The sequence below is a fragment of the Pan troglodytes genome, chromosome 1, assembly GCF_028858775.2.
Source record: "Pan troglodytes isolate AG18354 chromosome 1, NHGRI_mPanTro3-v2.0_pri, whole genome shotgun sequence".
Lineage (NCBI taxonomy): Eukaryota > Metazoa > Chordata > Mammalia > Primates > Hominidae > Pan > Pan troglodytes.
Genome location: NC_072398.2, coordinates 64,588,414 through 64,614,617, shown reverse-complemented (window position 1 = coordinate 64,614,617; position 26,204 = coordinate 64,588,414). Strand labels below are relative to the sequence as shown.

Sequence of the window (26,204 nt, the reverse complement as noted above, 5' to 3'; positions counted from 1 at the left end):
GAGGAATTGTTGGGAGCCGTCTTTGGAGACCAACGCCCATTGCAAGAGGAAATTATGACTCCATGACTGGGATATATTTCAACCTGGACAATTATATTCTGCTTTCTAAAATACCCCTCTATTTTTCACCGAATAAAGTGACCTTATTTATGCTTTAAAAGCTAAACATTTAAAATGTTTTAAATGTTATTACCACATGTTGTTGAAGATGTGACAAAGTCTGTGAAGGGTGGCATATTTGGGGATGGCTCTGAAGTATGTGTCTCTGAGTGTGTGTACACACACATTTGATCCTTTTCCTAAAGGTGTTAATTTCAAAGCTTCTGAAGACATCCTCAGGAGCTTTGATGCCCAATGTGTTTATACAAATGGTAATTTCCATTTTTTTGAAGCAGTTTGGGCTCCATGATGTCTTGGTTATTTAGGAGCTCCACCACAACAAATGTGTGTGACAGAATTTCTGTAGCATGTTCCACCATGCAGAATTAAATGCTAAATGGGCATCTTGACTCCTAGATTTCAGAAAATTTAGGAAATCATTGACAAGGAACTTCACCAGTGATATTTACTTACATATTTTCTTTCACTTTAAGTGTTGAAGCATAAAAAGTTTCAGATCTAAAGTTCTGCCTGACACACTGTGGCCCTTTCAGAGGTCAGATCCACTTCAGAAGGTTTCATCTTCAGATTGGAATTTTCCTTCTCTCAGTTGTCAGGGCAGATGTGAATAGTGGTCAGCAGATCTGCTGAGGTCATTCAGAGGACAACTGAGCAGATTGCCAAGACCAGCTTGCAAAAAGTAAGTGACCAACAGGTTCAAGTTATCATGAACTGGTTAAGCAAGTTCTAGAAGGCCAAGTGCTTACTGGATTTCTTTCAACAGTCATTCTCTTAGACAACTAAAGTGGGTGCATAGAACACATTTAGGCCTTATTAGGGAAATTAATACGTCAGGCTTGAGATCATGATCTCTCCTGCAGCCCGCCCCCAAGTGGGGAGAAACTCTTAGTTATATTGACTTCCTTTTCTGCGCTTTTTCTGTTTCCAGTGTTTCAATAATGTAGGCTTTAAACTTGAGTCACTTTTGGCTTTTGCAGTTAGTTTCCAGATCCTATAAATCTCACTCTCTCCTAGCATTGCTTTTCTTACCACCACTGTAGTTTAGGCTGTGACAGCCCATCACCCCAAGAACTGCAGTGTTCTCAGGAGGAATCTCCTGTTAACCTCCTTTATTACTTGTTTGTTCCTTTGCTTGTTTTTGGTCTGTTTTTACTTCTTCATTTTTTGGCACCACTATCAGATCAGCTTTTTAAAGTACTCCTCTGTTGGTATTAAATCTTCTCTAGAACTTTCTGTTTGTGCCAATAAATCCCAAATCCTTAGTGAACATCCAAGGCACCTGAAGGTGGCTCATATCCACCTTTGCTGCCTTTGTGTGTGTGTGTGGGGGGGGGGTGTGTATGTGTGTTTTGAGATGGAATCTCACTCCGTCGCCCAGGCTGGAGTGCAGTGGCGTGATCTCAGCTCACTGCAACCTCTGTCTCCTGGCTTCAAGCAATTCTCTTGCCTCAGCCTCCCAAGTAGCTGGGATTACAGGCACCCACCACCACGCCCGGCTAATTTTTATATTTTTTTTTAGTAGAGACAGGGTTTCACCATTTTGGCCAGGCTGGTCTTGAACTCTTAACCTCAGGTGATCCACCTGCCTTGGCCTCCCAAAGTGCTAAGATTACAGGTGCAGCCTTGTTTTGTACTCTGTTCCTTCATGATTGCCTTCTTCAGTCAACTGAGCAAGGCAGCCTTGTGAACTTGTCCTGCACCTTTGCTGCTCTAGGCCCTCCAGTACATGGTGACCTCTGCTTGGCACGGGCCCGTTTTCTCGACTTCATGTCTTTAAATTCTGCTCGTTTTCCAAATATAAACTTTTATACAGAGCTTCCTCTAATACCTTCAGAAGGTATCTCTTTCCTGCCATCCCAGAATACTTTTTATTTATTTGATTTATTTGTTTATATGTCTAATCTCTCTTGTGAGCTGGTTAGCTCCCTGAAGGCAGGAACTGCATGGGCTTGAGAGGACAGAGGGCTCCCAGATGACCAAGGAGCTGGAGGCAGAGAGATTGTTCAGGAATCAGGTTGGGCACTGACTGAACCAGCCCTCCCATATAACTAAGGTGGCCTGCACTGCTGCCGAGTTTGGCTTAAGCCTGATGTTTATAAACATCCCTTTAAATGGAGGGGCTTAGATTATTGCAGTAAATTCTTCTGGAATGATGGTGTGAGACTGAGCAGCAGTAAAGCGAGCAAGAATTTGGCTGCTTTCTTTCACTTGGACTTTGTATTGCTATGTGGCTTCAGTTAAGTTCTGATCCTTGGTTATACCTAAATGAGAGCATATAACAGATGCTTGTGGCTGTGTGTGTGTGTGTGTGTGTGTGTGTGTGATGGTGTTATGCCAATCTATTACTCATCTAAAATGCTGTGAGACCTATTTCACAAGGTTATGGTGAAAATTAAATGAGAAAATACATCAGATTTATTCAGAAATTAAAAGCACTTGGAGGCAAAGTCATAATTCACTGTTTATGTCTCATAATTTTTTATTGCATTCAGCGAAGATGGATTAAAGATACCTGTGTTTATGGACAGTAACAGAGAGAATAATGTTTGTCAGTGCAGTCCAGCACAGTACCCATGAGCCACATGTGGCTATTGAGCATGAGAAACGTGACTAGTCCTAATTGAGATGTGCTGTAAGTGTAAAATGAGCTTTTAAGTTTCATATTAAATGAATATTTAATATGAAAAAAGAATATAAAATAGCTCATTAATAATTATTGATTACATGTTAAATGATATATTTTAGATCTATCAGGTTAAATAAAATATATGAAGATGAATTTCACCTGCTGCTTTTTATCTAATGTGGCTACTAGAAGCATTAAAAGTACACACATAACTCACATATTTCTATTGCACAGTGCTGATTTATGTGACTGAGAGGTAGCAGTGGTAGTGTGAGAATTTCCTTCTCTTTCAAGTTTTAGTTCTTATTGGATCTAAGAGAAAAGGAGTTTGATGGAGGCAGTGGCCCTCATTTTCTGCTTGGAATCTCTATGCATTAAGTGAGCACTAGGTGTGTACACTCAGCCTTTTTGTGTCAGGGGGTGATTTGGGGAAAGAGGGGTACATGGGGGACCACCAGAGAGGCAGAATTGGGAGGCAGCTTGACCAATGAACAGGAGCAATGCCACCTTGCTCCTCTCTGTGCTGCTTAGTGGTAGACTTTAGCTGCCTCTACTGTAGCTTTTTTGCTGGCATAAGGAAGCTTCTGTTGGCTTCTGAAGCTGTTATTTCCCGAAGGTGAGAGAGAAAATCATGTTTCCCTTTTTCTGTTTTTAGTGAATCATAGGAGACAGTAAAGAGCCCTAAGGGCTCTTTCCGTCAAAAAGGAAGTGTTTGACGGATTTGTGATAGGCCAGATTATAGTCATAAAAGCTGAGAAATTTAAGTCAAGATAAGTGAGGAACATGGTCTTGGGTTTAGGCTTTGAAGACTCCCTGATGTCTTGAGCTGAGCCTCAGAAAGGTCTTAATGGCTCGAAGTGCACATGGGGCTCATGGAATCACAGAAGCCAGTCGACCTTGGCTCAGAGCTTTAACTGCATTCTTCTGAAGTAAAAGTGCTCAGCCCAGTGTCTGACTCAGAGAAGGTGCTCAAAATATGTTAGTTTTATTTCCTTTTAGGTGGTTCCTGGGCCATGCTGATGGTGCTCCTTTCAATAGGAAAAATGAAACATGCGTGTATGTGAGCATGGAATGGAGTAGTTGTGAATTCTGTCTTACCAGCTGGGGTTTGATTCCAGCGTCACCACTGCCTGTGCTGTCTTGGATAGATAATTTAGCTGTATTTGTTTCCAAATCTATAATATGGAGGTAATAATGGTATCCACCACTTGGAGTTCTGAGGAGGAACACATAGTTAATAAGGAGAGCGTCCAGAACAAGGCCAGTGCACAATTAGCATGGAAGCACTTGTTATAAATAGTAGATGGGCCTGAGTAGACTGGCCCCACCTCTTCACTCTCCTCCCCTCGGCCAGCACAAAATAGATACCATGCTAGATGCCGCCTTGATGCCAAGTTTGGTCTAGCTGAGGTAAAGCCAGCAAAAATTTCTACTTGGAAACGTTTTCTATGACAGAAAGTTAAGAAATGCTCTATACTTTCTATATTAAAAAAAAAATCCAAGTGCTACTTTTCCTTCCCTTGCCAGCTGGTATCATGAGCCTGTTCTTTTGAAGTTAGAGAGATAAGTAGAAAATAAGACCATTTGTCACTCCTTGCTGCCAGGCAGCTGGGTTGCAAGATGAGGGAGCACCTGAGTTTTCAGAGACCATTGGCAGGGACACACTGGCAGGGCCCTCCAAGTCCCTTTGGTTTTCTTCAATTACTCCCTTGCCCCTTCAAGTGCTTGTATTGTCTGTAGCAGTGGAGACCTGCTGGGTGCTTCCTGGCCCTCTGGCACCATTCAGTGAAAGGTGAGAGGACTGGAGCTGCAGGCAAGGCCTGCTTGGGGATGAGGGAAGTTCTCAAAACGTGCCTCAGTGACAAGAGAGGAAGTCAAAGATTTCTTTACCTATTGCACTTCCCCTTGGAGTTATTTTCTCCTGAGTGACACTACAGAATTCAGACATTCAAAACAATGGCTTCTTCCTGGACTCCTGGCTGGTGTGACTGAAGGGACCTGCCTTGCTATGAGCACCTCTCCAGGCAGCCCCTACCTGGCCCCTGGGCCTCATTAGGCCCTGGCTGTCCTCCGTAGAGACTAGTACAGCTCCTGCCTTCTGCACTTGGAACTTCACATGTGACTGGTTATTTTGCCCCTGAACCGTTACAACTTGGATTTGTGCTTTACGGTGTATGAGGCTTTTTCAAACGTAATTATTATCATGATTATCCCTACTTGATAGAAGGGGAAACTGAAGTTAAGAACTACCCCAGTTCACTTAAGAAGTGGGACGGTGGCTACAATGGCAGATGCTGACTCGACTAAGGGAGATTCCTCCTTGGGAATAACACATTGATATTAAGTCCAAACCAACCTTTGCTCAGAAGTCTTTGAGAAGTCATTGTTAACTGGCCACTTGAGGTCAGACTCAGTTTTTAAATGAGGATGTCTGGAGATTCTAATATGATCATTAGGGCTATTTTCCGTGGAACTGAAATACAATGTTATGGTAAGCACACAGACCGAAAATCTGGCAGATTGTTTTCAGATCCTGGCTCGGCTACTCGCTAACATGTAGTCTTGGCAAATTTTTGAGGCTCTTTTTGCCTGGGTTTTCCCATCTGTGTAGTGTGGGGAATAAAACTAGTACTTGCCTGCCTTCATAGGGCTGTTGTGAGACTAAAATGTATTAATATTTGTAAATCTTAGCATAGTACTTGGCACATGATAAGCACTGAGGTAGTATGCTCATCATCATATTAGCAGCCTGCAGTTGCGCAGACCTCTGACCTATGCAGTTTGCATTTCTGAAAATGGTTGCTTGGTTTCCTCTGATTACGCTGGAGGAGAATGCGTCATCAGTTTATTTGTAGATGTATAATTCTCTAAACTTAAAAGATGATCAATTATCCATGTAATACTTATCTCTTTTAGATTTTAAGATATGTGTGTTCCTATGGTTTGTTCTTTCTCTGGTTTGACCTAGACCAGTTTCTGTACTGTGTAAGATATATACGTGAATATTTGTCTTTTAAATGAAAAGACCAAAGGACATGATTCAGCAATGATGAATATAATATTATGCCTCATTTCTTTCAAAGTGTAGTTTAAAAGAAATCCCGCCATAGAGGTTAACAAATACGTTTTTCGCTTATCAACCATAAATCTATACATGAGTGTGTGTGTCTTGTTTATCATGCAGAGTGAGATGTTGGTAGAAGTAAGGAGTAAAGCACCATGAGAGGGCTAGAGGCAGCAGACACAGATGATGCCCCAGCGATTGTAATGGGATAAACGCATCCATAAGCAGCTGAAATGAAAAGATATACCAATTAATTGGGTACCATTTCAATTCACATTTTATTCTTTGAAGATATTCTGTTATTTGTGATTATAATATTAAGAATGAAATCTCCCAATTTATCTCTTCATATTAGAATTTTTCAGATTAATCTAAAAATTTAACTGTCAAATAAGAAACTGTAGGCTGGGCACAGTGGCTCACGCCTATAATCCCAGCACTTTGGGAGGCCGAGGCGAGCAGGTTGCCTGAGCTCAGGAGTTCGCAACCAGCCTGGGCAACACGGTGAAATCCTGTCTCTACTAAAATACAAAAACTTAGCCAGATGTGGCAGCGTGCGCCTGTAGTCCCAGCTACTTGGGAGGCTGAGGCAGGAGAATTGCTTGAACCCAGGAGGCGGAGGTTGCAGTGAGCCAAGATCACGCCACTGCACTCCAGCCTCAGCGACAGAGCGAGACTCTGTCTCAAGAAAAAGAAAAGAAAAGAAACTGTAAAAGTACCACAAAAAATACAAGTGAGTATTTTTATAATCTTAGGTTGCAAAATGTCTTTCTCATAATGCTACAAAACCCAATACCAAAAGAAAAAGTTTGTGATAAACTGTGATTATATAAAATCTAAAATTTTGCATAGCAAAAAATAAACTACCATAAACTAAGTCAAAAGACAAATGTCAAACTGAGAATAATATTTGCAATACAACTGAAGTTAATATGACTAATAGAAAAAGACCCTTCAAAATCTGTAAGGAAAGAACTAACATACCAATTGAAAAATGGACAAAGTTTCATGGCCAGGCAATTCAAAAGAGAAAAAATATAAAGGGACAAAAGAGTACAGAAAGATATTCTACTTCTCAGTAATAAAATAAACCAAAAAAACAAACCAGCAAAAAAACCCAAAGCAAAACAAAACATTTTTCACCCTTCAGATTGGGCAGGAACAGGTGGCATCTGTCTCATGCTATAATGGAGAATGTCAACGCAGAACAATTTTTCTGGGGCACAAAATAGTAACATATATCAAAAATGTAAATGAGCATGCCCTTTGCCCCAGGAGACCCAGTGCTAGGAATTTATCTTAGGAACGTAATTGGACAAGTGTGCAAACCTCTGTGTTCAAGGGTCTTTCTCACTGATGAAACATGCATGGAATAGAGCCATTAGAGATCAAGGTATTCTATATTTATTGATATGGCAAAAGGTTTGTGACAGATTATTAAGTGAAAGGAGTAAAGGGATTTTATGCAGCATATCTTGTTTGTAAATTTTACTTGTTTAAAATATATGTAAAATTCTGTGTGAGTGCATAAAAGAAGTGTTTGAAAGGCCATTCACCAAAACTTTTACGATGGCAGTCTCTTTATTGTGAAGTTTCAGGTGATTCTTAATTTCTTCTTTGTATTTTTCTGTGTGTCTTGAATCTTTTATGATTAACATTTATCATTCACTACAACTGTTTATTTTGATAAATATAATTCAAATGTTTCCATCTCCAGAAGGCCTTTAGTGTGTTTTCAGGGCAATGGTGAAATCTATCCCAGAGGAGAAAGCACTATCACTGGAAATAGCCCCAGGGCAACAGGGATCTGACTGATAGAAATGTTAGCCCAGGCATACAGATGGAGTCTGATGACTGGCACTTGTTGGTTTCATTTAAAACCTAGCATTTCACTTCATCCTAAGAAGCACTCGTTGACTACCTTGCATGAATTAGGTGCTGTGCTAGGCACGGAGGCTGTAAAGACGGGTTAAACCTGGTCCCTGCCTTTAAGGAACTGGTAAAGATGCAATAGATGGACATCTTGACAGAAAATGTCAGTACCATAGGGTGATAAGGCAAAAGGTCTCTTTTTCCAAGGAGTGGGGGAAGACTTGTAAAGAGGATGATTAAAGCCTCAGCTGAGTCTTAAAATATGAATACCAGCCAAAGGAACTAAGTGAGACAGAGCAGGAGGTTTAGGCTGAGAGTCAGTGAGAACAAAGGCTTAGAGGTACACCACACATACAATATAGCAGGGGAGACTGGGAAACTTTAACCAACTGGTGGAGACATAACTTTAGAGAATCTCACATTAACGGCAGGAGTCTTAAATATTTGAAAATTTTACTCTGGATTTTTTTTCAAGACACTTAAAAGCTCACATAGACAATGTAAGAATCATGTTAGGGATTGGAAGTTAGGTGAAGATTTAGAAAACAGAAAATTTGATGCTAATTCCTTAAGCTGTCTAAGTGTTCGGCCTCACCTCAGGTTAGATTATTATGAACCCTGAGTAATAATGCCAGAACATGGCCTTACGTAGATGAGACCGTTTACCAGGAAAGGTTAGTAATGATTATCTCTGGGTGGTGCTGATTACTAGTTAGTTTTTGTACTTCTTTTATATTTTCCAAATATTCTACATCCCTTTTTCTAAAGAAGTTTTGTAAAAAAAAAAAAAAAAAAAAAAAAAAAAAAGCATTTTGTAACTATGTAGGTGGTGACATTGAGAAAGCACTTGTGGAGCAAGGTATAGTGGCTAATCATACTAATTTGGGAACCAAACTGATAGGTTCCTCATTTGTAAAATTGGAACCTACCTCATAAGATGCTATGAGGATTAAATGAATTAATAAGTAATAAAACACTTAAAATAATGCCTGGCACACAAAAAGTGCTGTATAAATAATCAGTGAACTTTATTTAGAAAGTTCTCTGGATTATTCTCTCATAAACAGCACATTTTCATCTTTATGACAGTAAAGTTTAGCATAGTGCTTTTTTTAATAAGAAGAATAAAAACTTCATTCAGAAAAAGCAAAACTTTTTCCTTAAAGTTCATTTACCTGCAGATATCGTTAGTGTGTGTAGTACTTTCCTTCTTTTTTTTTTTTTTTTGATACAGGTTCTCTCTCACTCTGGTTGCCCAGGCTGGAGTGCAATGGCACGATCCCAGCTCATTGCAGCCTCATCCTCCCAAGCTCAGGTGATTCTCCCACCTCAGCCGCCTAAATAGCTGGGACTACAGGTGCAAGCCCCCATGCCCAGCTAATTTTTTGTATTTTTAGTAGAAACAGATTTTCACCATATTGCCCAGGCTGTTCTCGAACTCCTGAGCTCAAGCAATCTGCCCACCTTGGCCTCCCAAAGTGCTGGGATTACAGGCATGAGCCACTGTGCCCAGCCCTTTTCCTTTGTTTTTAGCAGTAACCGTTATGGTTACTTATAGCAAAGTTCTGGGCCACAGGCTATGAATCATCAATGACAGTGACCTTCGGGGCTTTGCTAGCTCACCTGACACTGGTTAAGTGGTTTTGTTTCATTTTGCCTGTTTTCAGCCCTGCACCCAAGAGGTTGCTTAAGCTATGAGAACAAAAGTAAAGATAGGAAATAACTATGATATAATTCCATATCTCAAGTTTATTTTTAGCTAACGGGCCTTGTCTTGCTCTTCATTCTGAGGCGTAAAGTCTCTTAGGAAGAGAAGGAATCAGAAGCATGATGTAGAGTTTGACAAATGACTAATTTGAAACGGAGCCATCTTCATTCTTTGTAACTTTAATCTCAATTTCTCAGTTTTTCTCAAATTTTCTACTGTAAGCAAACCTTCACAGAAATAACTCCTCTTAGAGATCACAGTGAGCTATGTGCTGTGTAAGGTTTTATTAGAACAAGCACACAAACAAAAACAAGTGGCTGTAAAGCCCAGTGAGCCCAGTTTATAGAGAAGCCATTGACTTGCCTGCAGAACCTGGTTACATTTGGATTCTGCCACAGAGTAACCGTGCTACAGGGTGACCTCTGTGGGCTCTGGTTTCTGCGTCTTGGGAGTGAGTGGGTGGAACTGTGTGATTGCTATGGGAGTGTTGAGTGCTAATGTTCAAAGGTTCTATTTACCTGCTCCCCACACTATGGACAATTCACTCAACTGTGTGGTGTCAGTTTCTTTCCTGCAGTGGAGCCATTGGCAAGATTATATATGATTATTGCTTTGTTGATTGCTCTCAGAAAAAAATGGTGGTGGTGGTAGTGTTCAGCTATTGAAAGCTTTATGGTCCAGAGTTGACCAAATTGTTAATTGCATTGTGATATTTACTTTTTCAATGAAAAATTAGAAAGAAGTATCACCAATATCTTCTGTAGCTTCAGAACATTACCATGAGCCTGAAGGTGAGAAAGCTTGAAGTGTGTGGAGCTGTATCTCTGCTTCCACCTTGGCTGGCTGGTTTGTAAATTTATCTTTCATCCAGTGATGCTTGAATTGGTGGTGTGCAGCTGCTGCTAGTCAGTGAAGGATTCCATTTGTTGGCTTTCTGTTTAAAGGTTTGTGGTAGAAGTGAGGGTAGGGTAGATTGGTCCTGTTATTTGAAAGGGATAATGAAATGTCTAATAGAAGACAGTTATAAACAAAATCTAGGCCAAAAGGAGAACATTTAATTTCCCAGGTTGCTGATTTTCTCAAGAGCTACTGTACTATGATCTGATCACTCTGAGAATGTGGTTTTGTTTATTAACTTATATAGCTGTACTCTGTTGGTCCAGCCAGACTATAATAGGGCAAGAAGAAGTAAAAATTTACAGAAAGTCAGATTCTAAAGGATTATATTTCTGTGGCTATAATATTAAGTATATATAAAATTCTCTAAAATGTAACTCACAACACATGTTTAAACTATGAATAAAAATGGTCTTTGACAGTTTTTTAAAGGTTACATAATTAAAGTTTCTTAGATGGAACAGCCATAGCTGGGGAAGATGCCTGCTGGAGAGGACACAGGCCGTGAGGAATACAATGTTTATAGTCAGCTTTCTTCATAGTAATAATCTGTGCTGGAAGCTATAATATAAATGTACATTTACATTTTATCTAAAAATAATTTTAGAAGTTTATGTACATGGCTATAAGCATTGAAGGTAAAAGAGTAAGGGTGAAGTGAAAAATCATGATGTTAAATAGCACATCTTTGAAGCTAATTAATTCCTTCAAATTGCAAAACAGTCACACGAGTACAAATCTTTATTTAGACTACGTTTGATTTTCATTTGAAAACCACATTCAAGACAAGCTAAATTACATTTAAATTTCCTTCCAGCTATAGATATGCATGCCTCACTGTATAAATGTCACTGTTGATTTTGATCTATAACCAAAGAAGAAATTGTCAAATTATGTATGAAATAGGATTTTATTTTTAATGTGGCACCAAGTATTTTTGCATTTATTGTGTCAGCTGTTTAACACAATATTTTTTCATTAATCTTTTAGTCTTCATTGCCTTCTGTCACTCAAGAGATGTCTTTTCATCTGAAAGTGTTTATAAGATCTTGAGTTTGGAGTGCAGCTTTCCTCCTTTGTTTCTTGCCCTGTTTCCCATGATGCAATTGTTAAATGGCCAGCATGTTAAAATGAAAGACAATGTGCTTTTAACTCTGATGGAACTCTGAAAATTAAAGTTATTCATTCAAGAACTATTGGTTGAGCAAATACTATAAACTGGATTTTACTAAGAGATATAACATGTAATATGATAATGATTGCCCTCATTTGGCTCACATTCTAGCAGGTAATAAAGGTAATAAAAAGAGAGACAAACATGTACTGTCAGGGAAAAGTGTCATGAGAATACAAAAGGGGATGGAGAGTTGACAGGATGGCTGTTTCAGAGTCATCTGTCAGAGAAGGTCTATCTGAGGAACTGACCTTTGAGCAAACCATGAGAATACCTGGGAACAGAATGTTTCAGGCAGAGAAACAACAAAGCCAAATTTCTGAGAGGGAGCTGGCTAGTGGATTCCAGGAAGAAGCCTGATGCCCTTGTGCCAGCAGGGTGATGGGTGACAAACTCACAGAGGCAGTCCAGGGCCGGACTGTACTGCTCTGTACGCTGGCTTCTGTTCTAAATGTAATAGAAGTCAGGAGAGGGTTTTGAGTGCAGGGGAGTGATGAGGTCTGACTGCTACGTAGGGAATAGACTATAGGAAGAGAGTGAAGCAGTTGACCAGTTAGAGTCTTGCTCAGTAGTCCTAGCAAGAGATATTGGTGGTCTGGATTAGGGAGGTATGAATGGAGATAATGAAATATGGGCAGGCTTGGGATATTGGGGAATGATTAAATATGAGCTTCATTAGAGCATATTGTATCTGTGGTTTTCTCTGTTAAGGGCAGCAGTGGGAGGTGGAATTTTGTACCAATACAAGCTCCTCTTTAGTGGTGGCTTGCAGGAGGCAGAGTTTTTATGTTTTAGAGCAATGACCATGGTCTGAGGCTTAGCAACATGGAATGAAAAATGAAATTTGAAAATTGTGAAAGCAAAGATTTTTAAGATGGGGCTGTAAGGATTAATAGGGTCAAAATTCTACATTAATGTTTTTTGCTTTTGCTTTTTTTTTTTTTTTTTTTTACCTTCTTGAGGCAAATTTGTTTGATGCTAGCTGGGATAAAAAGAACATCATTAACAGTTAAATTCCTACTTCAGTTTCCAGGGCTTAGCTGTACCCAGGCACAGGGCATGGCCCAGGTGAGGAGAAGTGCTGCAGCTCTAGAACCTCCTGGGACTGCAGTTCATCTGCTCAGCATGTCATTGTTACACAGTGACATCTCATTTCATTCAACCTGAGAGTGAAGGGGTTTCAGACATGGCTTGCTTGTTCATTTTTAGCAAGTTTCTTAAGGGCCAGGGTGCCCGAAGAGGCAAGTTTCTACTCTCGCCTCCCTTCCTGTAACAGCCACCTCCCTTTCACCTGGCTCTTCCCTTCCCCCCGCAACACAGACTCTCATCCCTACACTCTTTTGTTCCTCATGGAACTCTGAGCTCCAGTTTCTGATCTCCAAGAGCTGTTCTGAGCGTTGATCCCTGTTCCCATCCTCTTCACTTGTACCCACCATCCCAGTTCAGTTTATCTTTCTTTTTATGTCTTCCCAGAATAGGAGCAGTGCTCTATGAGAAGAGAGAACAAATACGCAAATGAAGCATAGATCTCTGTGGAGGTCAAACCAAGCCCCCAGATAATTTCCCATTCTGAATCTCCTTTCTGCTTTGCATTGTTACCTTTTAAAGAAAAAATTAACGTCAATATACTTACTCATCTTCCCTCCCTCCCCCCACTACCAGCATCACCATCAAATAGCATCAATATTCTCTGTAAAAGACAGTTTTTGTTTATTACAAGATATGGTGGGCCAGGTGTGGTGGCTCATGCGTGTAATTCCAGCACTTTGGGAGGCCAAGGCGGGTGGATCATGAGGTCAGGAGTTCAAGACCAGCCTGGCCAAGATGGTGAAACCCCATCTCTACTAAAAATACAAAAATTAGCCTGGCATGGTGGCAGGTGATGTAATCTCAGCTACTCGGGAGACCAAGGCAGAGAATTGCTTGAACCCAGGAGACAGAGGTTGCAGTGAGCCAAGATCGTGCCACTGCACTCCAGCCTGGGTGACAGAGTGAGACTCCGTCTCAAAAAAAAAAAAAAAAAAAAAAGATATGGTGAGTATGTAAGCTTTCTGTTAGGTACACTCAGTTTTTTGTGGAAAGTTGGTTTTTGGAGGGTTTCTTTGCTTCTGCAGATTGTGTGGTGAAGAGAAGTTGGCAGAAGGTGAATCCTGGAAGATGAGATGTTAAAGGAGTGGCCCACTGGAAGGGGTGGAAAAGGGGGCAGGTAACAGGTTATTTGCATGGGGTTTGGTAAGCCAAGGCCAGGTCTACCCATAGAGCATCCTGAAGGAGACACAAACAGATAATTTCTGGGCTCTCCTCAGTTAAAAGGAGACTGAAGTCTTAGTGCAGGAAGGAGTTCAAGGCCTAAAACCCAGACCTTACAGTGGGTAATGTGGCTTGCTCTGTAGGGAACAGTTGCTTCAAGTGGTGATATCAGCTGTTTCTGGAAACTGACATAGTGAGAGTATAAAAGACAGTAAACCTGCAATTCTTGCCCTACTGCTTTGGCAAATATTTCATTGTTTATGTGCTGCCAAGACCCCCGGATTTCGGGCACACCTCTGTCAGATCCAGTGGGAGCGGTGGAGAGTCACATTCACCCACTGGCTTGATCAGGTGAAAAGATCTCTTTGCACCTTGTATGTGCTGCTTCAGTTGCAAACCAAATAAGAGGAATATTGGACCATGTCCAGGTCATGCGTTGTACTTGAAAATTATTGAATTCTGGAATTTTACCTAACTCAGGCCTTCAAACACAAGCAGCATCTCAGAAGAGCAGCTTGCCGCTTCAAAGAAGACAGTAGAAAAGATGTGCTAAGGTGCTGTGGCTGTTCTGCACCCGGTATGAGCTATCCGCCCCAGTTTACGTTTGGCTTGTTTATACAGAATTATGTAGGCCTTTCATACTTTGCTATAGGTTAAAAATGTCTAACTTAAAAATCATTAAAAGTTCTAGAAATTACTGCAGTTCTTTTTTTCTATTGCACATCTTCTCTGAGAAAGCAGAATATAACATTACCTTTAAGAACATTCAAGGTGTCTTACTCTGCGTTTAAATAGGTTACAAATAGATGGAGGGTGAGGGTCCATGAGGACCACCTCTGCATCAGCTCTATGTCCTCAGGCTCTCAGTACAGAGCCTACCTTGCTTTGGTTGATTTTAATTTAATCGAACCGCTCTGAAACCTTCATGAATGAATCCTCATACCCTCTCCTCAAAAGATAAATATTCAGAACAGCTACCATCTTTTACAAACAAACTGAGCAGAATGTGTTGCCAAAATAGGCTTGTTCAAGCTTCCCAGGTTGTGGAAGTTAGCGTGTTCATATTTACTGTGCTGCCCACCATTAAGCTATCATGGAGCATGCGTTTTCCCCACTCACCCAGACATTATTCCTAAAGAGCTATTCTTTGTTGTTGTCAGAACACACTTTAGTCTCTGAGGGGAAAATAAATTGGTGATTCGTATCAACTGGAAATGATCTTTTGTTTTATGTGAATGAAGCTCTTGTGAGAAAAGGTACAGACGGTCAGAAGGAAAGAAGGAGAGGGATTGCCTGCTGCCTCCCCGCGTGCACACACGAGAGTGGGTGCTCCCACCAGCTTTCAGGGGGCTTTCTTCACGAATATGAGCACTGATTTTGGGAGATCTGCAGTGGAAAGTCAAGTCATGCATATTTTTTATAAAGAGAGAAATGATGTAATTTTATCACAGAAGATATTTCAGTTGTATTTTTCCATTTTAAAAATTCATTGGCAGTGCTCATACAAGAGAATTACTTGAGCTGAAAATGACTCTGTCCAGTTTCTTCCTATTTCGTTAATGATTTTGCAGCCACTGAATTCTTTCTAAAAGTTGTATAACCCAGATAAAGTCAGGCCTCCTGGAAGCCAGCTTCAGCCCAGAGACATATGAAAAGAAGCACCAAATATCACTGAAAACCAATTTAAATTTATACTGAATAATCTCATTCATAAACCACAGCACAACATTCTGAAGCCTGCCCCTCCAAGAATCTATAGCTCTCTGCCACTCTGATGACTTTTCATCTGTCTCTCTTCTACCTCAAAAATCTCTCATCTCTCTCATCTTCTGCAAAACTTTCCCTCCTGCTCAGCCTACTCTGGGCTTTCAGTGCCTTGCTGTATCTATTCTCTGCCGCTCATTAGCTTTGCTCTTTCCAATGTCAATCCAGACCGCCACAATTCTCCCACTAACCTCCTCACCCCTTCCCCAATCTGCATCACAAAAGTGCACTAGCCCATCTGGCCAAAGGCAGCTCTCCTCCACCAGGTGGCTTGGGGGTGGGGGCCTGAGATGCTCAAAGGCTAATGCTTTATTCTGTGATGGTTGTTATCTGAGAATTTTTCATTCACCGAAATTCACTTAAGACCGAATCCAATTAAATGAATTAAGTCAGATGCGCATAAAGATCATTAAGATATATTTCTTCCTTAAGACATGCATCCATGCGTGTATGTCTATGCGTTCTCTCTCTCTCTCACCTTTGGCCAAATTGTTAAATGTTCAGAAGGCAGTCACACAAATGAAGAAGAGTTTTTGGAATGATCATATAATTTCCTAATCCTAACAGCCATCCTGTAAATCCATAACCGTCAGTCTTGATGGCAGTGAAGAAGTAACTACAGATGAGTCAGCAGACATTTATTCCTAGCCCTGGAAAAACAACTCATGTTTCAGGTCCTCCTGATGATGGTGGAGTTTCATTGATTTCATATACAAAGGAGGGCATGTGAGATACTATATTAGTATCTTTTCTTATTTGCTGTTATTGCAATGTAGTTTACCCTGAAAAAGAACATCACTGTTTGTGGAAATGATGCATTTTGTGAAGTGCTGTAGTCCTGCAGGTTTTGTAATGGATATCAGTATACAAAGAGAACTTTTCATTTTATCAGAAATTTACTTCACTACCCATTTGTGGGAAACACTAATAAGAGCATGGGCTCTGAATCAGACCACTGGGTTCAAGGCCTGGCCCAGTCCCACCACTCTGTAGATGTACAGCTAGATAACTGTGCCTTAGTTCCTTTTCTTTATGATGGAGACATTAATGGTTCCACTTCATAAAGCTGTTGTCAGCATTAAATGGGTTATATGTGAAACTTTCAGAACTAGATCCAGAACATTGAAAGGGCTCTGTAAATGGTAGCTCTCATTTATCCTCCTCCTCCTCCTCTTCTGCCTCCTCCCCTTCTTCCTCCTACCCCTCTTCTTCCTCCTCCCCTTCCTCCTCCTCCTCTTCCCCTTTCTGCTCCTGTTCACTTTAGTGAAGGAAAATATCCTTGATTTTATTGCTTGGCCTTAATGCTAAGAATATATGTCTAAGTTCTAGCAGAATATCAGCAGGCCTTAAAATGAAGTTACTTTAAGACAAGTTGTAAAGACATTGCATTAATTACCATATATTGGAGAAAAACTTCAGTTTTCTCCTTTTAGATGCAGTGGTGGTCAAATCATCATTTTAACGCAAGATTTCACAGCATTTCCTTGGGATATCACACGAATTCCTAACGTAAGTAGCACAGGGCTGGTATTCTCCCACTGATAAAGGCCCCAGAGAGGTGACAAGAGAGGATATGGTAGTTTTTCTGATGTTATCCATGAAGGCTAGATGTACTTCTAACTTTTGCTCATCTCTCTGTGATTTACAAAGGATTATGATTTGGAAATGTGTCCACATTCTTTCTGATATACTTTATTCCTACATCATCTCCTGAAAAAATTACTTCTTGTGCTTTGTGGTAGGAAAAAAAAAAAAACTGACTTGGTAGTTAAGAGCCTGTCTCTAGACTCAGACCAACCAGGATTTGAGCCCAGCACTACCCTGTGACTAACCAACCAAGGACAAATCTCTCTGCAACTGTAAAAGAGAGTCATGATACTGGCCTCGTAGGGTAGACATGAGGATTAAGTCAAAGCAGGGGAGAGGATAGCTGACTAGGACAGCCTTTTATCCTGAGTGGTTACCAAGGATAACAGGAATCCTGCTAGGAATAGTTGAGAGGATTTAGCTGACCTGCGACTTCAAGAGTCCCAGCAGTTCTTCAGTGGGTGGAAAATGAGCAGTAGGAGAGTCAGAGAAGGACTCTTGAGAAATTAGATAAATGTCTCTCAGAACAACCATGCGTGTCTTCCCTTTCTGGAAGTGGCTCCGAATCCTTGGCCACTCATTCTGTTCCTTGATTGGGAATGATTACTGTACAGCACAGGTGTTAAGCCCCCTCCTGCTATAGAGAGCCTTGGTTTGCAGTGCACCTTCCTAAAAGAGTCCAGGCTGGATTTGGATCTGGTTGTGTCTTTTGTCGGAGCTTGTCAGAAGATGAATATTCCAGGGCCCTTAATGACTGGATAATAGTTCCTTGGTCACTGAATAATGAACCCCAGATGAATGAAGGAAATGTGTTGTCTGGCCTCGGGAATGATAAAATGATTCAGGAATGGGGCCTGCAGGTCCTGGACCTCTTAATTATTAAAGGTGCTGTCGTGACAGAAGCTTTATCATTTTGATCCTTCTTATAGAACCTCTGAACCCTAAGGTCACCCTTTCCTCCTTGCAGCTGAGGGCGCCTTTCATCTTGTGCTCTCAAAAACATGGGCAAGACCCTAGGATTGCTAAGAGACTATTTCATCCTGTGCATATGCATCTCAGCTCATTCAGTTCACCCAGAGAGGTCTATACTCAATCTCCACAGCACACAGCTGGGAAGTCACAAAGCCAGGTGCAGAAGAGAAAGGCCTTTTGAAGCCAGTGCTGTGTTCATTGTAATTCACTGGTGTGCTGTTTCAGTGACAGTTGAAGGAGAAGGAGCTGGGATCATGATTCAGTGGCATTCTCTTTTTCCCCTAGAATAAGTCATGACTGCTCCTCATTCTGAGGACAGTGATGCCTCCTGGTCTTCAGGTGAAGGCATGTCTGTTGGAGGAGGCAGGAAACAAGGCCCTGGGATATGTTGCATCTTAAGCCTCATACTCCCAGCCCCCCGGCAGCTGACCCTTCTTCCCTCTTGAGACTTGCTGTGGCTTCTCTGGCTCCTTCCTAGTCTTCCCCGTGTGTTCTTCCTCACCTGCCTCAACAGACTGGTCCATCTCAGGATGTATTAATCAATCCCACCTTTGCCTTTTTTCAGAGAGAGGCAGAAAGCCCTGGATTAAGCTGGTTAGGAGTCTCCCCAGAGGAGATGCTTGAGGACAGGCCAGAGGAAAGAGGCTTAGCCTATTAATGGCAGCTTCAGTGCCTGGACACTGGCCGGGGAGGCCATATCACCTTCAGAATGGAGCCTAACTCCTTAGTAAGACTTGTATAAGGTCTTCGGTTCCTGTAGCCCTATCAGCCTTTTCTCGTTACACCTGTCTTACCTCCTGGAATTCTGCATGTCTGCCATGTTGCATGACTTGCTGTTCCCCCCATTTGCTGTGCTCCCTTTGGCTTTGGAATTCACTGACCCCTTGCCTGAAAGCTCCTTCCCACACATAGGAGCTGTGTTCCTCAGGACTCCACTGAGAAATATCACATCCTCCAAGACTCCGCTTAACCTTGGTTAGGGGTCTCTTCTTTCTATTCTTATAACCACCACCCCCACATGTGCTTTTCATGGCCATAAAAACTGTACGCACTACTTTCTTATTTTCTTACATCCTCTCCTACTGGCCATTAACTCCTTTAGAACAGGGACTGACTGCTTCCTTTCCTAGACGTAATCCCAGGGCTGAGTGTTGTCTCTGGCACACAGTAGGTGCTTTATAAATATTGTTGAAGTAAAGAAGAAACACAGAAAGGATAGCAGGGGATAGTGCCCAGCACTTGACTCAAGGACAGAAAGCAGATATTTTCTTCCATCTTTATGTCTGGAGTAAAATCAAGAGGTATTTTTGCTCAGACCTTTTTGGGCCAGAAGTATGCCCATAAAATGGTGTGATTTGTGGGAGTTCATAGAAGTCAATAAGAAAAACACCACACCTCTAATAAGAAAAAAAGGGCAAAGGATATGAAGAGACACTTCACAAATAAAGAAATACAAATAAATGATCAACACATAGGAAAAGTATCCAGTGTCACTAGTAAATTTTAAAACATTAAACAAAAATAAAAATTAGATACCATTTTCATCCTTCAATTTATTACATATTTTACAAAATGATAATACCCTTTATTAGTGAGGCTGCACTGAGATGAGTCTTACACCACTGTGTTAGTTCATTTGTGCTGCTGTGACAAAATACCACAGACTGGGTAATTTGCAAACAACAGAAATTTATTTTTCACAGTTCTAGAGGCTGGGATGTCCAAGACCAAGGTGCCTGCATTTTGTATCTGATGAGAGTCTGTTTGTGCCTTCACATGGCAGAAGGTGGAAGGTAAGCAGGCTAAATTCACGCCTGCAAGGCCTTTTACAAGGGGCTGTAATCCCATTCATGAGGGTGGAGCCCTCATGACTTCATCACCTTCCAAAGGCCCCACCTCTCAATACCACCGTCATGGGAATTAAATTCAACATGAATTTTGGAGGGAACGTCAACATTCAAACCATAGCAACCACCAAGGCAATAATAAGCACCACCACAGGGCTTTTCATTTCTGTTTTTTTTCGTTTGCTTGTTTATCTATGATTTAAATGTAAATAAGCATTAGGTTTCAGTAGTGAATAAGGATACAAAAGGCATATGAGAATTGCTGTCTTAGTGACATTAACATTTTTGGATTATGAGGTATCATAAGGGATATTTACAAATATGTACAGTCTTTATACTTCCCCTCGTAGAGATACAGTGGTCAGACACCTTTCATGTTTAGTCTCTGCAAACTTAAAGACATCATTTTCCTGCTTGTTACTTTTAACAAATCATATTTTTAGATTATTAGAACTTAACGTGGCTGGGCATGATGGCTTACACCTGTAATTCCAACACTTTGGGAGTCTGAGGTGGGAGGATTGCTTGGGTCCAGGAGTTTAAGACCAGCCTGGCCAACATGGTGAAACCCTGCCTCTAGAAAAAATACAAAAATTAGGCAGGCATGATGGTGTGCACCTGTGGTCCCAGCTACTCAGGATACTGAGGTGGGAGGATCACTTGAGCCTGGGAGATGGAGGTTGCAGTGAGCCGTGATCATGCCATTGCACTCCAGCCTGGGTGACAGGGTAAGAAACTGTCTCAAAAAAAAAAAAAGATGTATCAAGCAATCTTATTTTGAAATGTTTGCCTCTATTAGGTTAATTTGAAGCAAACTCTGGAAGGAACTGAGAATATTTTATACTAAGTGTACCAAAGCTTCTTGTTAGGAAGTTTATAACTACCCTAAAAGTTGCTTAATAATGACTATTACATTGGAACTGACTAAATCACTTTCTACTAGTGAGGACAGTAGTTATCGTTCAGGGACTTCCTGACTCAGGGAATTGATAGTGGTATATGAGGTTCTTTAGCTGAGTCTTTGTGTGTAAGTTTACTCCAAATTTAGAGTCAGCCCTAGTTATCTGTGATCAGTCAAGTAGAAGATGGGTTCTCAGAGCATTAGTCTTCCCCTCAAGACAGCTGGTTTTCCTTGGGCGCTCTCTGCTGTCCTCCGTCCCCTCTCCTCTATATCCCTGCATCGCTTAGTACAGAGCCCAGCACATAGGTACTCAGACTGTACTGAGTGTACACCTTCCAGATGAGGACAGTGTAGAAGTAAACCATAGTTAGCTATGCTGAAGTGATTGATGCCTTCACTCTTCTCTGCTCTTTAATTCCTCTCCAACAAACTTGTGTTCAACCCAATAAAGATGTTAGGTTCTGACCTATTGCTAGCTACAAAACTAGAACTCATGGGTCAGACCCCATTCCTTCCAAGCTTTGCAGATAGAAGATCTGCCACGAGGTTACCTTTGTAATTAATAGAGCTGACTTTTAAATGAATCAACTAGAGAAATGGTTGCTGGAATGAGTTTGGCATGTCAGGATTATTAAAAAGTTAAAAATTTTCATAGATGTACATGTTCAAGGGAGAAGCAGGAAAAACGGCAGAAACAGACTGTACCCACTACTGTTTGAGATCAGAAGGGATCTTACAGTTTTCTAAAATGATGAAAATTTGAATCTACTCTGACACCTTCTCACCTAGTCTTCTTTTGATCAATGCCACTGAACAATCCCAGCCCCACTTGGATGTAATCTGAGGAATAAAATGCTAAAAATATCACCCAGGCGTTGCTTTTACCCCAGATCTATTTTGACTAGCACAGCCTGCAACTGTTTACATGCAGAGAACAGGAGTCAGCCTACTGTTCCCGACGTGCATTTTAATAAGCCACCTGACAAGATCAACAGGAAGAAAAGAAAAATTGTGAACAGGTGCAAGGGAGCTGGGGGGAGCCGAAGGAAGACAGGTCCTGTGTCTCCCTGCTCTTCCTCGAGTTGGCACGTTTTTCTGCTGCCAGGACCCTCTGGCTGTAACGGTGGCTGTCTCCATTTCCTCCAGTGTGGGCTCTGATAAAGGGAACCTAAAGTCTCAAATTAATCCCCCATGTCTTCAACAAAAGGAAAACTGGATTTTGGTAGTGATTGTTTTACTGTCGTAACCCAAAATGCTTCATTCATTCGCTCAGAGGCTGGTTGGTGAGGTAGGACGTTCCTGATGGCTGCCTTGCCTTGGGAATGTGTGGTGCATTTGCTGATGAGATGTCTGTTTCCAGATGGATATCTTCCTTCCCAGCACGAGCCTTTGAGAATGTGACAGACCATTTTTAAATATTTGCTTTGTACAAATTGTGGCCTATTGAAGGATCTTGCCCAGCTTTTTTTGTTTTATACCATGATGGATTTTGTGCGGTGTGTTGTGTAAGTAATAATGATAGGTCTGGCTTTGTAGTCGTGGCTGTTTGTTTTCTCTTCCTTTGTATCCAATCTTATTGTGTTCCTCTTAACACCACGTTGGCTAGCCAGCCAGGGTTGTTAATGACATGTTAAAGCCTATCTTCTGTCTAAATTGGTGGGGATTCTGTCTTGATTTAAAAAATGGCCTGTGTTTAGAATAATGCTGCTTTTTGAAAGTCAGGTAGCCAGTAGCTTTTCCATTTCATTGGAAAAACATATTGGAAAAGTAGTAATAGTTTGTCCACTACCTTCAATTTAGTTGTGTTCCCTGGAGGGATAAGAAAATGAAGACTGAATGTCACTGGGCTGTTCAGAGTATGTCTGCACTAGTCTGTGGCTTGGCAGACGGGAGAGGACAGTGGGCAAGTGCAAGGGCATCTCCTCCCTAGGAGAAACCTTCACCACACAGTGGGCAAGGGGCCATCTGGGTCTTTCAGAAGGTTCTGCTTAGGTCCAAAAATGTTACCCTCTTCCCCATCCTACAGACAAAATCATAGAATCCACTTGTGATACATAAAGAAATATATATATATACACACACACACATATATATATAGACATGTATATATTCACATATATATATTTATATCAGTGTTCTGTGTATTTAAATAATTAGAAACTCACCATTAGCAATTAAGTTCATAATTTAGTTCAGTTAAAGGTTATTAATAGTAGGCCAGGCATGATGGCTCACGCCTGTAATCTCAGCACTTTGGGAGGCCAAGGCAGATGGATCACCTGAGGTCAGGAGTTCGAGACCACCCTGGCCAACATGGTAAAACCCGTCTCTACTAAAAATACAAAAAATTAGCCAGGCATGGTAGCAGGCTCCTGTAATCCCAGCTAGTTAGGAGGCTGAGGCAGGAAAATTGCTTGAACCCGGGAGGCGGAGGTTGCAGTGAGCCGAGATCACACCATCGCACTCCAGCCTGGGCAGTAGAATGAAACTCTGTCTAAAAAAAAAAAAAAAAAAAAAAAAATATTATTAATAGTAATTATCTCAGCCTGCCAGGATTTATAAATATTAATGTCCCAAACTGAAGTTAGGGAGGCCCATTTTTACCTTTTTTTTTAACTTTTATTTTTATCTCTGTGTAATTGTGTTGGGGGCAAATTTGTCAGTGTCTTCTCTTTTTTAATTAGCAATTGTTTTTCCAAATTCTCAGTAAATAATCCTTCATCAAATTTGTCAGTATTATTAATTTACATTCATTTTTGTCTCTTCAAAATACCAAGTTGGTATGTAGAATTCTTTTGTGTTGTAATTGTGGATCAGAATCTGTTGATTAACTTATTAATATATTTAGGACCTGGTATTCCTAAAGGGCTCATTACTGAACCTCACACTAGTCTTTCTAATATCTTTACAAAAAAATAGAATCAATAATAACTCTAAATTGTCAGGTGGAAAAAACAGTTGGCTTAGTGAACATGAAGTCTTTATTCAGATACATGCAAATGTATTACATTCTTAAGAATGATAATTTTGAGAAACATTTGAACAGCATAATTACTTGCAGAAATATTACTGTGACGAACATCTTTGGGAGTTGTGTGTTAAGGGGTGATATGATGAGGAAACCTGATACTATATTAGAAAGTGGTGTTATAGATACTAAGATAAGAAATTAAATAAGAATATAGTCTTTTTACCCATTTAATCATAGTTAATAAGAAAATATATTGCAACTTTCTGAACTGAAATATAAACTCTCTTAGTGATAGACAGCTGTCTTTCAGGTGGTTCCTATAATTAGACATTACTTCATGCTATATGCCAGACAATCGTTAGTTTGTTGGTTGATGATATTTTCTAATTTCACAATTTCTGTGATGTTTCCCACAAATTGGGTTAAGAGTGATTCAGAGTCACACCTATTTTTGACTTTAGTGCGCTCAAATCATTTCCTGTTGACAGGAATCTGATGGAAATGTCATCATAGTGATCAGTCTTCTGGAGAACTGAAGCTGCAAGTTTTCCTGAGTTTGTTCTATGGTGTATATTGATACTGGGATCTGTGTTCTCTGTCTGGCTGTTGCGGAGGCTAGGTCCCATCCACATCCCACTATACTCTCCAGCCTTGACTGATGTACCTACCATTTCATCTGTTAGGTATAATAGCTCTTCATGCATATGACTTTACAGAGAGATTGAATTAAAGTGTATATATACATATATATGAAATAAATATATATATGAAATAAATATATATATATTAATGTGAAATAATTGCAGACTGCTAAAATTTAATATAGGGATCACAGAAAGAAAAGTCTCAATTCTTCAGTTGTTTCTATTTATCAATATAACTCTTTAGTCTTACTCTGTTTTTTCAAAAGAGAAATTAAAGAATGAATATATCACTGAAAATTGTTGGCACAGGCATTTTGGACTAATACTCTCTTGGAGAAAAATAAGAATATTCTCTTGAATCTTATCAGACAATTCTGTGATATGTCCTAGTGTAACATACATTTCAAAAAGTCTTTAGAGATGGAGTATCCTGTTTCCTCTGCAGCATTTGCTCTCTATGGAAGGACCAGGCAGTGACACTTTGATTAGAAGCATTCGTGATGCTGAGCTTTTTCTAGTAGACAGAGGAGAGGGGCTCATAAAAAGATCTAAGATGCCTGGTTAAGCTTCTTCCAGATTGTTCCAAATGAACCACATATGAAGGCCACAGGCGAAAGGGTCTAGCAAATTACACTATTGGGATTTTCTGACTGACACTTTTCTACTATTGGGAAAAAAATTATAAAATGTGTTTTCTTTTTTTGGCACTCAGATGAGTATAGGATCAAACCAGTGGAAGAGGTCAAATACATGAAAAATGGGGCAGAAGAAGAGCAGAAAATAGCAGCCAGGAACCAAGAAAACTTGGTAAGAATTGATTTTCTCACTTAACAATGAATTTTGGTGACACTATTGTAATAAAATCTGCACTGCATGTTTTAACTGCAACTTACATACTGGCACAAGATTTCTTGAAAATGCTGCAGCTATTTATAGCTTGCCTGGAAGCTGCACCATTACTCCTGTATCCTGTTTGTCTCTGAATAAGCCCTTCTTTAATCTTGATGGGGAATGCTCCAGGGAAAATATAGCAAAATTATTAGTGTTTTAAAATAGCTAAATTTAAGGGAAAAATAATGAAGTAGGATTGAGGTTTGTGAGGGGAGGATTGTTTTAGTTTTGTTTTTTTCTACCTCTTTTAACTCATATCCAAATCAGGATGAATGGTTGTTTCATTATTCTAGACATGTAATGTTGACAAAGTTGCTTTTCAAAGGAATCAAAGGTCATTTTCAAAGGAAAAGCAACTTACTTCAAGATAAGTCTTTCTGCAGAGAGTCAGTACTTCACATTCACAATATTAAGGGTATTGTGGGTTTTGAGTTTATGTGAGAATTGTGAAGATCTGAAACAGGAAGTTAGGAATCCCTTTTTTGAGTAGGAATCAGTATACACATTCCGTCTTAACATCCCATATCTATAAAAACATTTAGGTAATTATAATATAGATGATTTCTTAAAAGCAGTTACAAATTGTTAAGAATATGTATTTACTCAGTTGTATTGGAGCAAAATTGTTTTTGTTGTTTATACTTTATTTTTTGATTACCTATATTTGCTTTTTTTCATAACTGAGTTAAAAAGGTATTTTTAAGAAGCTCGCAATGTCATATAATACTTTCACTTGACTTAAACTCTTTTTTTATAATGTGCTTTGTTTTTGTTTTAATGACTTCTGCTACAGCAGAGGAATTTGGCAGAATATTAAGCAGTGCACAGGAGTATTTAGGGCTGTTATTTTCCATTACACATTTGTGAATATTGGAGGCTGATTCTTTCCCCTAATTCTTTTCTGAATATATTATCT

General features: G+C 40.2%; 1 protein-coding gene across 2 annotated transcripts in view; it reads left to right on the top strand.

Moving 5' to 3' along the window:
- Positions 1–26,204, top strand: part of C1H1orf21 (chromosome 1 C1orf21 homolog) — a 241,417-nt gene that overhangs the window by 95,545 nt on the left and 119,668 nt on the right. For both annotated transcript variants that reach the window (NM_001242610.4, XM_063788786.1), the window contains one exon: positions 25,110–25,204. In NM_001242610.4, the coding sequence (NP_001229539.1) occupies positions 25,110–25,204 (95 nt within the window). The remainder of the gene's footprint in view (positions 1–25,109; positions 25,205–26,204) is intronic.